Source organism: Amblyomma maculatum, chromosome 4 (assembly GCF_055883805.1).
Source record: "Amblyomma maculatum isolate TAMU_Amacu chromosome 4, ASM5588380v1, whole genome shotgun sequence".
Lineage (NCBI taxonomy): Eukaryota > Metazoa > Arthropoda > Arachnida > Ixodida > Ixodidae > Amblyomma > Amblyomma maculatum.
In genome coordinates this window covers 14816400-14834661 of record NC_139347.1, presented here as the reverse complement: position 1 = coordinate 14834661, position 18262 = coordinate 14816400, and the positions used below count along the sequence as shown (strand labels likewise).

The 18262-nt window shown below is 46.2% G+C and overlaps 1 protein-coding gene across 1 annotated transcript in view; it reads left to right on the top strand.

Annotated features, from left to right (window-relative positions):
- Positions 1-2902: 2902 nt before the first annotated feature.
- LOC146190321 (endothelin-converting enzyme 1-like) overlaps positions 2903-18262 on the top strand; it is an 81150-nt gene continuing 65790 nt past the window's right edge. Inside the window, exons 1-2 of the mRNA XM_084599772.1 lie at positions 2903-2912; positions 5533-5860. Coding sequence (XP_084455898.1) covers positions 2903-2912; positions 5533-5860 — 338 coding nt within the window. The remainder of the gene's footprint in view (positions 2913-5532; positions 5861-18262) is intronic.

Sequence of the window (18262 nt, the reverse complement as noted above, 5' to 3'; positions counted from 1 at the left end):
TTTGGTCCAGTGGCACTCTGGCTTCACTTTGAGCTGGTCACAGCTGGTTAACTTCGATCCGGCGTTGTTGGCACTGAGGCTCCTTAGTCGATTCAGTTGGAGAAAAGGACGTGGTACCCCGAGTCTGGGTTACAGCGAAAAGCGAGAAAACTTCACTAAAGTTATTACATGACGGTGGCGTCTAGCACGGCCGCCAGGATTGGCGCGCGCGGCTGGGCTGCTACGGCCGTCTCATTCGGACGGAGAGGGCGTAATTGCAGACAAGAGCGTAGCCGCTCCTTTCACTGCACAGTGGCGTGCGCCTCTGACCATTCACCTCCACAGCTCAATGGATGCGCACGATGCAATTTGCGGCACCTTGAAAATATCGTCAAGACAGCCCGGGAAGCTGTACTGAACAAGAAGGCACATAAAAGCATGGATGGTTCCGGTGGGCATTTTTAAAAATTTATTTGTGATTTGTGCCTCAGAATCTGTGCGGGTGATGCTTCCCTAAACCACTACACTAAGGAGCAATGTTTGAGGGATGCGAGCTTGATAACAACATTAACAACAAAAATCAACAAAATCCCCCAAAACTATTGTTCATGCGTTCGAGAGTAGAATGCAAATGAAAAGCATGCAAGCACGAGAAGACGTTTCGTGCTCAGATAGACGGGATGCCATTTAGTGGCTGGAAAGGTAACGCAGGAGTAATTTGTTTTCCCGCGAATCCGTAGTTCAGAAAATTTGTTGACGATATTGTAGCTTGACCAAAATATTTTTAGCTTCAAAATACGTTTCGGAAAGCGAGAACTGTAGAGAAGCAGTCATGGTAGTGTACTACACGATTACGCTGAGCTGCTGGTGTTTATTTTTTGTTCATAAGGCGAGCTTATCGTGCCTGCTTCCGCACGGAGCGTCGAACTGCTAACCTGAGTCGGCAGCCAAAGACAAACCTCCTGAGTGACTTCCTGAGCAACCTGTATACACTTGCATGTCATGCTTGTATTCATGGCGAAATTGACGGGATTACGGAGTCGCAATGCATACAGTTTACAATGCTTTCTTACTTGTGATGCTTTGTTCTTCCGTGCAGGACTTCTCGGCTTAGTGGTTTATCCATTACCTTTGTGCGTTAAATAGCTTTCTCTCTGTAATCATTGCTCTAGTTTTCGAGGTAAGATATTTTTTATCTTTATTATTTAGTTAGCAACTATTGAAGAAATCTCCGATGCATGGTGTTCTCTTGCCTCGCAAGAAAAAAAAAGAGGGCAGGTCTCTAAATGAGCTGAAATTAACACTGTCAATTTTTTTTTTCCCGCAGTTTTGGTTTTTGGGTAAATGTGACTAAATATTGATCGGATAGCCTCGAAAAGCACTAAGAACTGCAGTCCGCTTCTGGCGCATTGTTTTGGAGGATTCAAAGCAGTAGTCGGCGCCCAAAAAAGTGCAAAGAGCAGACGATGCTGTACTGGCCGACTTGTCATTGGGATTGACATCTTCTGCATAAGATTTTAAGCCACTCCTGGCAAAAGTTTGATGTGCTGGAAACTCGTGAAAACTTACACCAAGCTTTTCCTTGGTGCTCAACCAGCAGCACGGTACGCAGCAGAATGGCGATTGTGAAACATACAGCAAACTACGTGTGAAATCTGAGGCTACATAATAAAATAAATAATTTGCCTCTAGTAAATGTGGTATAACAACGTGATACAGCTTAGAAAAAACATAGGTGCTATTAGCATAGGGTCTCGAGCAGCAACACTTCCAAGGAACAGACAGGGTAGTTCAAGGCTCACAAGAGAAGCCGTCCCAGCACCACTAATGTTTCGCGGGAAACTTGGCAACGTAAACGTGACGCGCTAACTTAGATGGTGAAATACATTTCTTCTTGACGGGAAAGACGAGCGCAAAAATAGAATGGCAAGGTGGTCAGGGGGCGCCTTTAGGTACAGCAGCAGTTGATAGCCAGCATACGCATCTCTCAAGGCAAGCTCAATGCGCCACACAAAGTCGTGTAAATGCCCTGACAAAACCTGATGTGCATCTCTGTCGTGCTGTTCTACAGAGAACAATGTCTCCTGTGCGAAGTCGACTTATCAATATAGAACCATGTACTTACACGCACTTGATTCTCATGCACTTTCCTGTAGCGGTAAAAGCATTTCGACGCCAGCGATTATACTATCTTTGCCATGTGCATGCACGATGTCAAATGCGCACTATTCAAGCATCTCTTCGGCTGCGACGCCGTCAACAAGGGTCGGAGCTCAGCGTCGCCTCACGGCGTGCGGAGAAACTTGTCAAATTACATTTTTTTTTCAATGGAGCGCGCGTCGAATGGGACGGCCGTTGCAAACCCACCGTGACTGCCGATCCAGGCGGTTGGTCTCCTAGCCCAAATAAGAGCCCAGATACAAGTAGGCATGATAGCCACGAGAGGAACTTGTTAACATCCCCGCCATTTTGAAAGCTTTCCTTGGCCTTAAGACTCTAGAAGGGGACTGTAGTTTTTCCATAAACCTCCAATGATATTGCGGCAGCGGCACAATGCAGCGTACTGACCTCCGTGCCCGTCATAACAAACATGTCCTACCGGAGGAGGAAGGGGAATCGCCACCGGAATGCAGGAAGGTAGGTTCACATGGTATGCAGATGTCTTGCGTTGCCCATCTCCTAGGCTGACAGCTGACTGCTATTAGTGGCCGGAAAAAGTAGAATTTGAGGAATTTCGCAAGAATGCACCGCCGTTGGTTTTTCCACTCTTGACTTTACATTTGGCTTTGGGGCAGCAGTCACCTCAGCTTGGAAACTTAAGCATAAGATATGTCTTTGTTGGAGTTCGACGAAAACTAGCAAATGGCTTTGATTGCGCGAACTGGTCTTCCTTGTAGCCTGACACAGCAGCGTTTCATCGTGGATGGTTGCAGGTGAGCGGTGCAGATATATGTCCAGTCGTCACAAGTCGAACATGATTTGTGAAAAGAGGAGTAGAATGTGAAGAAATAGAGGAGAGAGGAAGGTGGTGCTTTTTTGGGTCTTTTGACAGTTTTATCGACACTACATTAGCCGCTAAATTGCATAAGATTTTGAAGCAGTAGAAAGAAAGCGGTGCATCGGCCCCGTTTCCTCAGCTTTTAGAGCAGAGAAGCTGCTTGCGTCAAATCCTTTCCACAAATGCGTAAAAGTTTAGGTAAGGCTCATAAAGCTAACTACAGGTGAGATAAGGTGCACCTTATATTAGGTTTTGTTCATAAGTGTTGCCGCAAATAGGGCTGCCATCAAAAAAGAGCGACAAAACAAAGGAAAATTAGCGGAAAACCTAATGGATTGTCGCCTCCAACTTCACGCCACATCACGCTTCAAACTTCCTAAAGTAATTGTGTCTGGAGGAAATATATATAAAAAAAAGATAGACCTACAGCCTGAGGTAAGGAAGTAAGAATCGTGCTTTGTATGGAGCTGATCAATTTACTCGATAGTAACTGGTCTCTATAGCCGAGAAACAGAACTCCCACTCGTAGGAAAAATCCCCAGAGTAAAGCCATTAAAGTAACAATACACCGGCAAGCTTTGAGCCTAGCAACCTTACTTTTTTTTTTTTATCCTTCGACACACATGAAAAGTTTCCAGACTCACACTTACTGCTTCTTTCCTGGAAGAACATCAATCAAATGTCTTCTTTTTTGGCCGCTTCGGAGCAGTATCTTGAATTATATTTCATGATCCTTGCAAGCAGTAGATAAAGATAGGCAAGATAAATGAAACAAAAGCTACAGCCTAGGAGTTACTGATGCGTAAAACACCACTATACAATAGGGGACAGAAAACACACTCCGGATCGTCGTTCCTTCTTTTAAGCTATTTTTAATCCGTCTAAAGAAGAACCGAGCATGGAAATAAATTATAATGTAAGAAAACGTTTTTTACCTTTTATGCTTTACGCTCACTGGCGTGGAGCTTTTGGACTTTTCTTCGAGCAGTTTCTTTACCCATTGTGAGGATAGATCCGTAAATTCTGGTGCACAACCCGCAGAATGTGCATGATTAAAACCTTAAAGTTTTGGTTTTGTTAGCTATTTAAGGTGCGATTTATGGAGCATTTCATTTTTCAATACCGCTGGAATGGCCCAAAGTGCAAATGGGATTCGGAAGTATTTACTGAAACTACGACGACAGCAAGGTTGATATGCGCTAAGCACGATCTTAGTTCCTCTTGTTGGACAATATGATGTCTAACATCTCAAATGTGATTTTCACAGATAGGCTTAGCTCTTCACTGTTCATGAGGACACGGGATGCGAGCTAGGACTATAGGTTCATATGAGGGAGCCATTTCAAAGGGGTTCGCCGACCTGCAGAACCCTATTCTCTGCTTCAGCATATACACAGGTATACACGGGAGACGGAGTACGTAAGATATGTCGCTGTTGCCAGATGACAGAGGTTCAGTGAGAGCCGAGAAGAGGATGGTTCGGTTGGTTTAGATTATAGTGTTTAATGTCCCAAAGTTACTCAGGCTATGATAGACACCGTAGCGGAGGACTTCAAAAATTTCGACCACCTGGGGTTCTTTACATGCACTGACATCAGACAACACACGAGTGCCTTGATTTTCGATTATTTAGAAAAAGAGCCACCGTGGCCTGGATTTGATCCCGCGTCCTTGGGCACAGAAATCGAGGACCCTTGCGACTGAATTGCGGCAGCAGGGTCCAAGGGGAGGAGCTGCCTGCCTTTCCCCGTCGCTGCGGCAAGATTATGTCTGCCTTCTTGGGAATCAAGTAGCATGGTTGGGACGAATAATGGTCTATGAAACCGGAGACATTACTATCAAGAAGTAGAGAGCCTAATTACGCGCGCGCGCGCACGCACACACACACACACACACACACACACACACACACACACACACACACACACACACACACACACACACACACACACACACACACACACACACACACACACACACACACACACACACACACACACACACACACACACACACACACACACACACACACACACACACACACACACACACACACACACACACACACACACACACACACACACACGCACACACACACACACACACACACACACACACACACACACACACACACACACACACACACACACACACACACACACACACACACACACACACACACACACACACACACACACACACACACACACACACACACACACACACACACACACACACACACACACACACACACACACACACACACACACACACACACACAAAGACGCATTATTCTCACTCTGAAGCCGAAATGAGATCATAGAGACAAGGCAGGCATCCGAGCCACGAAAGAAAACGACTAGCACGTACATTCTCACGCTTTTTTGAGTTTTACTTATCGCTAGATCGCTTGATGAGGACTGCAGTTTCCTAACAAATGAAATAAGATCAAACAATTTTATCTGTCTCGCTCGATATTACAACTCGCGCGACAAGGAACAGGGAGGCAAAAGCTGCCAGCCAGTATTTGAAAAGACCCCTGTACTCATTCTCAGTTCGAGAGGACGAACCAAATGGTAAAAAGGTTCAGAACCCCTCCACCGTGTCGGACATAACCACCACCTGCCAACGCCTGGACGAACTTCAGTCGTGCCGCCTGCAGCAAGACAACACCAATGACGGCGTTCTTGTTGACGGCAACCTGCGTCACATTATCTGTGCCATTATACGAGAGGAGCTTGCCAATCAAGCAAGCTTAGTTCCTGGAAACTCGAACCTCGCGCTAGCTACTTCAGATTTGCGCAGCGTCGTCAAGGAAGAACTGCCCGCCTTCAGCTGCGCCGTGGCACCAGCCACGTCGACTACCGCCTGCCGCTTACCCACGTACGCTGAAATGGCTTGGGAGCCACCTGCCCCTGTCCATTCTTCTCGTCCTGCGCCTGTGTGTGGTCATGTGGCTCCAGTAGCCCCATGCTCTCAAATGCCCCGTTATCGACAATCCTGGCGTCTTCCCGTCCAGTCTGCTATTACTGCGGAATCCGCGGTCACATCTCCCGCGTCTATCGCCGGCGCCACCAAGACAAACAGCTTGGATATGATCTATTCGAGGAGGCCCGCCTGCGCCAGCCTGAAGCTTATACGCTCCCATACTCCGATTCCTTCCGTCACTCCCCTTCGCCGCAGGATTCCCTGGATAATTCCCGACCCACTCGTTCTACCCGACGCTGCTCCTCATCGCCTTTACGCCGCCTGTCCCCACTTAGACCGCTCTCCCAATCGTTCCTTCCTAGCGCGGAAAACTAACAGAAGCAGATTTTGTTAGAGAAAGCTGCTTCACAAACGAACTCTGGAATTCCTCCCGGACACCCGTCTAACATGCTGAAAGTACTGATCGAAGGAGTATACGTTGAAGTCCTCATCGTATGGGTGCCGCTTATTCCGTCATTAATAGCAACTTGTGTTATCGTCTCCGCAAAGTAATAACTCCGTACATCGATCCCCCTCTCCGTGGAGCCAACGGTACCACCATCACACCCATAGGACAATGCACAGCGTGCGTTCTCATCGATGACCAGCGGTATCATATTGAGCTTGTGGTGATCCCGTCATGCGTTGGTGAACTAATTTCAGGCTGGGACGTTTTATTATCGGCGTTTGCCCTTATCTCCTGCCGTGACCGCCTCATTCACATTGCGTACACACAGTTCGAACCAGAATCTGCCCCCTCTCACTACATGTGCTCGCTGCACTTGACTACGTTTTGAGCCCTAGCCATGAGCACCTCATCATTGTTAACCTGGATTATGCACTTGACGGTGATGATTTAGTGATGCCAGCACCACGAAACTCCCATACGCGTTGAAATTTCCGAAGTCTTCCACTACGGTGTCTCTCTTAGCCTGAGTCGCCTTGGGACGTTAAACTCCACAAACCAAACTTAAAGGGAAGAGTTCTAACATTGACTGGGCATTATGCCCTTAAAGTAGTTCCGAAGGCACCTCATCTTGGTAAGTTCGCTCCTATTTAAAATGTCCATGCATAGGAAAAGAGCTTAAGAGAGCACAATGATTTCGGCGGCTTCTGCGAGGTTCAAATGGTTCAGTGCCATTTATAATGGTAATGCAAGGGAGGAGGGGAGGGGGGGGGGGGCAAATGCAGAACTTGGGCGAGCGCACTAAAAACATGTTCGGAATGTATCTAGCCGATCATACAAAAAAATTTCTATAGCTAACCGTAGGAAATATTTGTATGGGCGGGGCTCTCAGCAAGTCACTTTGCGTAAAGCTTTTTGCACAAGCGCTGCTCATTCGCTGTATTTAGACACCCTTTGTCTCGGCTCAAAACTTACTTGCATAGTCTCAGGAAATGTGACAAGATGACGGTGCACCAACAACCGCGTTTCCGATATTTGTGTCCTAACGCACGTGCACTGCGCCTGCTTATTTTACTGCATAGTGCATACCCCTCATTCGACGGCAAGAGAAAAAAAAAACGGGAAAAATGAATGAGGGTTTTGGAAATAATCTCGTGGAAAAAAATTAAATTATTTCCTCTTGCCAATCCCACAAAAGGCAGCAATTGTGAAAAACTCGTTCGTGCCTCCTACACACGGACATGCCCTCTATCGACAGCAGACGACAGGCTGTCAGAACCGGCAGTGTCTCCGCACAGGAAGCAAAGAGAATACAATTTTCATCGTGAAAATAAAGCTAGGAACTATCACAAATGCCACAGCTGCTATACTCGGCACGATGTTTTTGCAAATGCTATAAAAGCGGTATAAAAGCGGAAACTCTAGGAGCGGTCGCGTTGAAAAGTGACGCAGTCATAATTCGAACAGACGATCGCATATGCCGCTCTCTGGCGCAGTTGAAGAAATTTAGTTGGCTCTGTTTTAAGCGATACGCACAGTATTTTGAAGAAGCATATGAATTTAGAATATGCGCAGAATATTAAATATTACCTTTTATTTTAGTCTCCAAATTAAAGCTCCGATACGGTAGCGTTCCGCTGATGATAACCGCACAGGCATTGTGCCGGTTCCACTTTTATCTTCATACCGTCTGGATAAGCTACAGGGCACTATATGGCGGCGAACATCAACCTCCCCCCTCTGCCCCCTTTGATGCAAACTTCACGCCTGTATATTCAAGCTGGCAGTGACAGCGGCCTGCATCTGCGGACTGCCGGGAACGCGGCAACGAAAAGTAAGCAACATTTGACACTCATTTCATTATAAGAAATTGCACGATGGCTAGTAATCTTTGTTTTCATTGACAATTCTCACTGGAAATTACACCGTCGTTATAGCTGGGGAAAATCTCAAACACGTTGTCGTGTTTTAGTTTACATGATGCATCCTTCGAGGCGTTGTGCTTAGCGTCTGCTTAGTGTTTTATTTTATAATGCGAATTCACAGGCGTTGAGAATATACGTTTGTGTTAAGTATGTGCTATTCTTTTACTTCCGGCAACGCAAGGCAGGCGAAATATTATTTTCGAAAAGTTTCCGGCCTTCTGGCTTAAATTCGAATCGCGCGAGTTTCCTTTAAAGGTCGGCCACTTAAAGGTCGGCCAAAAGTCAAACAAACAAACAAACAAACAAACAAACAAACAAACAAACAAACAAACAAACAAACAAACAAACAAACAAACAAACAAACAAACAAACAAACAAACAAACAAGCAAACAAACAAACAAACAAACAAACAAGCAAGCAAACAAACAAACAAACAAACAACCAAACAAACAAACAAACAAACAAACAAACAAACAAACAAACAAACAAACACACAAACAAACAAACAAACAAACAAACAAGACATCAAAATGAAGCAAACAACAAATAAGCAAGCTGTTCTCATGAGTTAAAAGAGTAAACGTAAAATGAAAGTAAATAACATGGACGTTTTACGACTTGTTCTGGCAGGCCACGCGTTTTTTTTTTTTTTTTTTTTTTTACAATTATGAGCAACAGGAACATTCACAAACATGCTTCTGGGCTTCCCTCATTGCGATCTCCCGTGTGCCGTTTATGATTAAGCAGTATTTAACTATTCGCCTTGATCAAGGAGTTTTATATAAAAGTTATCTCCTTGCACTTGCCGGATTTGGTCCCCCTTGCTGGCGCATGCTAGCATATCTATTGAGGTCGCACAGGATAGAAACATGAAGATATGCCGCTAAGTATATATTGGAGCCAGGAGTTCAGTACAACCCATACGAATGGCAGAAATTTATTACTGACACGTGAATTTGAAGTTGGGAAGGAAACATGCGAAGTTCTTCTGGAAGCTTACGCTACAAAAACCACCAAAGGCTCCGTTTAATCAGAAAGGAAACGCTAAATGTTTCTGCTCAGACTGCACGCGAACGAAAAGGAAGGGGTGAAAAGTGCCACCGTATTTGAGGCTGTTTATACCAGTTGCCGTCACCGCTCGATAAGCCTAGTAGATTGCTACGTCCACAGATGGCGCAGCAGGTACCGTCGCGCAGGTGTCGGAGGCTCGGAGTAAAGACGTTGTTGTTGGTGGTGGTGGTGGAAACGTTTATTAATTTATTAGAGTTTGGGAGCCACAGAGTGGCCCCGCTACATGGTCGATTTTCTTAGTCCGGGACACCGCATGACGAGGCCCCGTCTCGCGCTCGTTTCACCAGACCCCGTCCAGTGCACAGCGTTCATAGTTTAACTTACGAAGAAAGTGAAGATGGCGATTAGAGGTAATCTGAATACAATTCACTGGTGGCAGCCATTTAGGTGTCGGTAAGAGCGTATGGAGTGTATTTAACTTAAAACTGCCAGGAAGATTTAAGATACGCCTTTTGAGTTAGGGGAGCGCCTTTTTTTGGCTCAATATTGCTCGCTATATATCTAGGACACAGACCATGCTGTAGCTGGCTGATTGAATAATATCGAATATCCCCTTTTAACTATTATTTTCCGGTGTTTACATTTCTTGACGGGATCGTATTATACCTTCCAGCTTCTAGCATTTCGAAAATGTATTTCTCTTCGGCGCTGTAATGCAAAAAATTATGGAGCTGCACTCGGGTGAAAGTGAAGCCGCACGGATGAAAATAGCGCTAACCACTCCCACGAGTGCGCATCATGTATCGGTCACGTGCATTCTGCCCCAAAGCTGGTCCAGTCGGGCGCTGCAAAATAAGCCAGCGGCTCTCGTACCGATCCCATAATGACGTCCTGCATATTCTCAAAACTGATATGAATATTGGTCATGGTTGGCAACACGAGGCTCTGAATAAATATTGTTACGTGGTGACATGACAAGCGATGGAACACGGCGACACAACAGAAACAGAACGACGTGATAACATGACTATGAAATATGCTTTAATGGCCAGCGGGCCTGGCGCGAGCGCTCCGCCCGCTTCGTCATCTTCGTAGCACTACCCGGGGCCACCGAGCGATCGTCCCGATCGATTGCTAGAAATCCATTGCATGAAGTGACGATGAACATACACAGGATTAGGACATGAAACGCTGGACATCACAATGAATGCGAAGATGGGATGAATGCTTGCCCCGGAGCATCAGGTCCAATCTTCACCGTTTGCCGAAGCCCAATACTCATGGACACGCCGAACGGCTTGGGCGGGGGTGCTGTCTTTGCCCGAGTGGTCGTGAGGTCGCTTCGTCGTAGGGTCGGTCGGGTCGGCTTTGGGCTCTTCCTAGTCGTCATGTGTTGTGGTCAAGGCTGGGGACGGGGCTGGGGAGAGCAGCTGGTCGGGTCTGAGCACAAAGGGCTGGGGTAAAGCTGGGCGGCGGTCTCCACGGGCTCTCGGCCGATGGACCCGGCGTACGGTTGGCTTCGACGGGGCAAGGCGAGGATGGGGATGAACCGCACCTCCAACCAAATGTTACGTGGTGACATGACAAGCGATGGAACATGGCGACACAACAGAAACAGAACGACTTGATGACATGACTATGAAATATGCTTTAATGGCCGCCCCGCGCCACTGCCCGCTTCGTCATCTTCGTAGCAATATGATCCGTACTATAAATGTTAAAAAATTAACTGTTTAAAATAATTACCCAGTCGGATATTTGGCAAATTTTAGCATTAATTTGATTTAGTACACCACTGACATTATCGTGGCGAAAACAACAACAACGCTCCTCTAAGCAAAAACAAAAAATAATAACAAAATTTCTGTACACCTCTATGGAACAGAACGCCACTGACTTACCGCAGTCGGTGTGTATAAATGGTTTAGCTTTGGTTGGTTTAATAGAATTTAACGACTCGAAGCAACAACGAATATCGGATAATTTCGGCCACTTTGTGATCGTAAGCGTGCACTGATCCTGGTTGGGGAGATTAGGTTGTAGTGTGTATGCGGCTCACAGAAATGGAGAGAGACACTGCATGAGCTGCTCAGCTCGTCGATGACAAGAAAGAACGTTGCAGAGGAGGAGTATTGGAGTGAGAATACACATAGTAGATTGAGGGGCAGTCAGATACAAATAAAAACCGAATGGCAAGTGTCCCTCAATGATGGACCTACAGCGAACGGATTGACCTATTCTCATCACGTCGTTTCAGTGTGTCGATATAATGATGCGATCAGTCTATGATAGCCATTAGCCATTTTTGACGACAAGCTAGCAGTTGCAAGGTAGATGACCGCGAAGTCATTTAGAGGGCCGCATCGTTTGAAACACATTTACTGCATTGTTCTTGAGATGCATGTGATTAGGGGCAATTGACAATGAGAGCTTCGAAATGGGTGTGGAGACCTCGCTTACTGTCGGAGAAGCAAAAGCGAGCTCATTAGTACAAAGAAACAAAGAAGGTCTCGTACTTGAAGCTTGAAGAGTGTCAGGCAATCCATACTTCACGATATCGCACTTACGTAACATGAAGGCTTACCCACCATTACCTTCCGGCAACCCAAGTTTAATACTCATCGTGAAACGTCCTTATACCAATCCTATCCTTTCTCTAAGAAAAGAAACAGTCCATGCTTATACCCAATTTTTGGACAAGCTTGGGTGCCGTGAAGTTTGTCCACTTCGCTTACCACCACAGCTTTCTTAGTATAGATTAAGTATACTGGGAATCCTCTCAGTTAAAAGAAATGCCGACAAATTTTTCATTTGCATTGTTAAATAGATTATCTCTTAGTAATTCATATATGTTTCCGTGATTATCATGATTCCATGATCATTATGATGATCATCATCGCCATGATCAGCCTGAGTACGCGCACACAAGTACGAAACCCTCTGTCATCATCATCATCATCATCATCATCAGCCTGATTATACCCACTGCAGGGCGAAGGCCTCTCCCATATTTCTCCACTTAACCCGGTTCTGTGCTAGCTGCATCCACTTGACCCCTGCGAACTTCTTAATCTCATCCGCCCACCTAACTTTCTGCCGCCCCCTGCTACGCTTTCCTTCCCTTGGAATCCAGTTTGTTACCCTCAGCGACCATCGGTTATCCTCTCTTCGCACTACATGTCCTGCCCATGTCCATTTCTTCTTCTTAATTTCTACTAGAATGTCGGTAACTCCCTCTGTCATACCCTTCCCCTTTCATTATACCCTTCGTCAAGTGCAGCTACATTATCTTCGCCAAACGCATGCGCAAGTATGACCAGTATTGTCGATGATCGTTGTTTTTACGAGGCGGTTGAAGAGATAGAGAGAGCGTACTAGGGCGTAGAGAGGTGCCGAAGCCTGGCTGTTCGTTCCATTGCAATTATATCATAAGGAAGGATTGTTTATCAAAATTTCAGCTTATCGAAAAGTGCATGCTATTTCACTTTAGAAGAGGCTGTGCTCTAACTTGCATTTTCTCGTGCATATCGGCTGCTGTGTCGCCAACCTGTCTTCGTCAGAGGCTTGTACTGGCGACAGGCAATCAAGCGTAATCCGTGGACAGCTGGCCTCACTCCGGTCTAGTAAATGCAGACTTAGGAGGGCAGGCATACTGGCCTTCAACCACAACTATGCAAGGCCTGCATTTTGTCCACCAAACCTAGCTTTAATTTTGGCATCTTATAGAGCGTCATTTTTGCCTTTTCATCTTCATAGCTTCCAGGACAGTCTCTGTCCTTATAAAAGAGCCAGGGGACAAGGCCAATAAGCTAGACTCACTCCATCACCCGACTTCTTGCTCTTGCCTGGCGGTGCGCCTCACTGGGAGCCAGCCTGGACGGCGATGTAGTCTCAGCTGCCACGAACCCCAACGCCGAAATGAAGACTGAAGTGATCCGCGGACAAAGATCCCCGTCGGGAATACGTCCGCGGCCGTCACCGCTAAATGCCTTCCCTATCGGACCTCCGAGATCCGGCCTGGCTTTACCCCTGATTTACGTCCCCGAAGGCTTACTGGATCCCACTCGTGTGCAGCATCCTTCGGACGCTGCCAATAACTTTTGTTTTCCCCAAATTCTTTCTTCGGTTCCAGTATCGCAGAGGTTATACTTATAGCGTGCATGGCGTTCTTTACTAGAAGCGCGTTAGAGCTGATGAAAGTGCGTGTTGTAAAAGAAACTTCTGTCCTGTAATGTGATATTTACGTGTCTTCATGTCATCTCCATCGCGCAGAAAAAAGTAACCAGCGGTCAATCAGACAGCCGTTCGCCTTAGAGAGGACATATTGGGCTGACGATGGTGAAAATAATAGTTACGCGGTGTACAGTTTGGGTGCATCATGCTCAGTGCTCTGCTGCCTTTGCTTCCATAGCGCATGCTAAATAACCCCATGGGGTCGACATTTCTTGGAGCTCTCCATTACGTCCTCCCTCATAGCCTCTTCGATTTGAGACGTTGTACCCTACAAGCCAAACCAAACTAAGCTCGAACCTCAAGGGTAGGCGTGTAACGTTGCCCTTCTGTTGGGGATAACGGGAACTATGGGACATGTAATGAAACACGTGCCTTCCTGCATTGTCTTAGGCTGCCACAGGTGATTGAGATCTTATCCCTAATACACTAGCTGCCGACTGCATGTATTACTGCCCTCGGTGTGTGTGTTCTTGAGCACAGTGAGGAGTGAGCCATAGTGAAGATTACGTTTCTCCTAATACTGTACTCCTGATATCAAGACTGGCGATTGTGATGCTTGGCAATACTGGTGGTATGATTCTCAGAATATGTGTATTATATATCAGTGTGGAAGATATGGTTTCGGCTGTAAACAACGGTCTAATTATGCCAATATTGTAGCGGTTGCAGCAAGCTGGTTGCAGGATTCAGTTCCTATTAATTTCCATTCAATGTCCACTGTGATTTCAGTTATTAGTAAGGCTGGCTAGCCGAATGCGTCAGGTGCTTTGGCAAATGAAATTATTAGGATTTTAACTGCTACAGTTAGCTATGAAGTGCATAAATGTTCCGTTCTCAAAACTAGGTTATTATATTCTGCCAGATATTTATAATATTAGGGTTCATGCACACTATCTTTTCGTTGAAGAAGACAGGATTTCTAGCACGTGGCCACAGAGTGTAAATAAACAGCTGTGACATTCAGGTGGCCAGCACTATAGGCCCCATTTTCCATACCCAGCCATGGTGGCCAAGCTTCGACGCACGCAGACTGCTATGCCAGGTGGCTAATATAATGTTGAGGTTTTCACTGTGTGTTATCGAAACCAAGGTGCAGATTCAGCATTAAGTACTGGGATATGATTTTTTTTTTTCGTAATAACGCGGCGTGACGGTTCGAAAATATACGATTGACGTTTATTAAAAGGTGTAGTCGACGGGATCAGTGCATCGTTGCCTCGTTTGCGAGCTTGGACAGTTGAAATTTGGCTTCACAAAGTGCAATAGGTCGTAATAGTGTTTTGTAATATTGAAAACTAGGGAGTGAGGAAAACTTCCAGAAAAATGTTCCTCGCGTCTGAATATTCTAGGGGTTCTATCTTTAGTGCAGTTACTGAGCGCTAGTGCCACACGATTTTAGTGCACTAGCGTGGCCTACGGGCCTGCACCGGTGCAGGCAACGTTGGTAACGTGTTCAAGCTTCACATGGAATCTTCGTAAATGCTCCTATTGTGATTTGACAACTGACGCTTGCTCTCGGGCAACGTAAGTGGTATTGCTTTGTATATATTTGCGACGTTAACTGTGCTTAGCTCGTTCCTCGAAATTGGCGTCATAGGTGGCTCTATCCACAAAGCTCCGCTTGACATCCATAAGTTAAAATAATTTTGCGAATCATCTATTCTCAAAATTTAAGGGTATCACGCGCTTGGCGTTAATGGCTCCCGCTGGCAGGCCCCTTTACGCAAAGGCGATCGCGAGTACCAGTAGTCTCTCAATTTGTTCAGCGGAAAACGTAGCATTAAGACAGGACTAGAGAGACGAGGACAGGACAGAGCTACAATTTACAACTGAATGGAACCGTATGACGAAAAAACGTCCCATAATTAAAGAACAATACTCCTGCGCATACCTAAAAAAATTGATAACACTTTTCATTGGCAATCTAAGACGCGAAAAAAAAAAAACGAAAAAAGCAACAGTTATCGCTCATGACGTATTTAAAACTTTTTTCTTTTTGCATAAGATAAGACGGTGTACGTGTCACTACTGCATTTCGCAATCTCATGCGCTTTGAAGATTTCTCTTGCCAATTGGTATCTACCGCTTCCCAAGATCTTAGTACGGTTCAGGAGGGGAAAGCAGATGTTGCAGCTTTTGCAGTGCTTAGGCAAGATCTTGGCAAGCGGTAAAGACCAATTGGCAAGAGAAATCTTCGAAGCGCATGAGATTGCAAAATGCAGTAGTGACACGTGCATTAGTACACCGCCTATTTATCTTATGCAAAAAGATAAAAAGTTTTTAATACGTACTTGAGGTTGCACTTCATAAGAGCGATAACTGCAAGTTTTTTTCTTTTTTTTTTTCGTGTTTTAGATTGTCAATGAAGAGTGTTATCAATTTTCTAGGTATGCGCAGGCGTATTGTTGCTTAATGATGGGACGTTTTTTCGTCGTACGCTTCCATTCAGTTGTAAGTTGTAGCTCTGCCCTGTCCTCGTCTCTATAGTCATGTCTTAACGCTTTCTTCGCTGAAATATGTCTGACCAACTGGCCCCACAGTATACTCTGTTAAACTCTCAATTTGTGCCTGTTGTCACAGTCATACTCATTTCATATAGCTGTGAGCTACCCCATCAGGGAAAAGACCACCCTACATAGAGCTCCGCTTTAGCTAAGCCATGCGAATGTGTCTGCGTGGTTTAGGAGGGGGGTGTCTGGATCGATATCCATGCGCCACCCGTCGTTTCGATTCCCATTTAACCTTCCACCTTAAAAGAGCTACCCGGGTTGCCAGCTTCTGCCAACTACTGTAGGCTCGGGATACAACCGATCAATCATCGGGATACAACCGATCGATCGATCAACCGATAACTACCCCATGCCTGAAGCTTGCATTTTTTTTTGCTCACAGCGCCGACTCCAATGACGCCAGGCTTTCCGCAGAAGTGGGTCTGTTATGCTATCGTGCTAATATATATTCCGTATGCGAGCTCACCACCTCACGCGTATACGAGGAGGTGGGGGGAACCTCTAACCCTGCAGTCGCCGTCGATATGCCCCAGTGGTTACAGAACTAGATGCTCTCAGCTGTTTCCTCAGTGTCGAGCCGTTGGCGTCGGCATTTGAAAGCCCGCCATTGGACACCGAAATGTATGTGCCTGGACGTGAGAGCATAGCAAGTGCGATGTGGATGCCAACCGCTACGACGCCACCGCGATGTCCCAGTGTTTAGCGAATTGACTTTAATACATAATCTTCAATAATGTATCCAGTTATTCGTGATTACAAGGCAGCTAACGCTGTATTTCTCGCATTACTAACTGGACAGAGGGAAAGGCTCAATTTTCCTGAATGTCTCATGTTGGTGTCGGCGCTCTGTGAGCGAAATATTACGGGCATGACTATAGAGGGTGGTAGCTGCAGGCGGGGGATATGGACGGACACTCATTCGTCGGTTGGCTGTACGGTGTAATGAGGACACATGATACGATGATGAAATTTGGGCGAGTTGGTACGAATTCCTGGCTAACAGCGCAGAGAACACGGACTAAACGAATGTTAGACAAAACGGGCGCTGACTTTAATTTCTTCTTTAATCCACAAAGGGAAGAACTTAAACGTGACTGAAACAAAAATAGAAATAAAAATACTACAAAACCAGAACTGACGGTTGACTGACGCAAGTATCAACAAAATTTTGTGTGTGAAACGCTTCCATTATTTCCGGCACTGACTGTGATTACAACCCGTTTTTTTTTCTTTTTTTTTTTGCTACAGAAGTTTATTTTATACATACGATCAGTTAGCAGGGAAAATAATGGAAGCGTTTCACATACGCGTCAACATTTTGTGGCGCCTTTTTCTAGGTTGTAAAGACGGAGACAAAAGCGCGCTTGCTCTTCTGCCTTCCTACTAGCATGGGCGGTTTCAGCCTGTCCGACTTGCGCACAACGTGTATTGCTTTTGCATTTAGTTGTGTACACAGCCTGGTTAACGTAACCGACTATCCAGGGAGAGGGCTTCTCTCCTATTGCTCGGGACTTTACGGCGCCCCCTTTTTGATTGCAGTGTGAGCCCTACAGCCGAGTAGCAGACGAGGTTCGTTCGGTGTGCTTGCTGGACGTTTGAGTCTCTCACCGCGCTGCCTTTCCCAGGATCGGCATGTTTCATACACCGGTCTCCCGCGCTTGCGAGCTCCTTATCATGAAGAAGGCTTCACCAGAGAAATTGCGGTGCAGGCGGGTGCGGTTTAGATACTTACGTCTTCCGTCCTACCATCTGATGTCTGTGACTTCGGCTGATAGGAGGCTGGGGCTTACCCACCAGAGACTGCATCGTGGCGTGGTGGTCATACCCTCTGCCCGATATGTGCAATGCAGCCTCCTGGAAACGCAAATGCATGCAATGCGTGACTGCCGTGTTTCAAGGACGTTCTGTAGACTTTTGTCGCATGTTCTTAACAAGGCAGGATGTCCGCACAAGGCCGATGGATGTGTTTACTCGCCTGCTGCTTTGTTTCGGAGCGTTTGTTTTATGGCCACAGAGAGGTATCGCCCATTGCAAGGGCGGCCCCAGCGGACCATGTTTCCGCTGCTTCAACGCACAGGCCTACGTCGACCTCGTTGGCTTGGAAGACGAGGAGTCTGCGGCTTTGGAGCACCCATTTCATTAGTAGGAGCAGTGTCTGTGTGACCACGCGCCACTCGAATATGCAGAAAAAGCACCGTAGAAATTTGCGTCTCGGTCCCGTATAGCCACTTC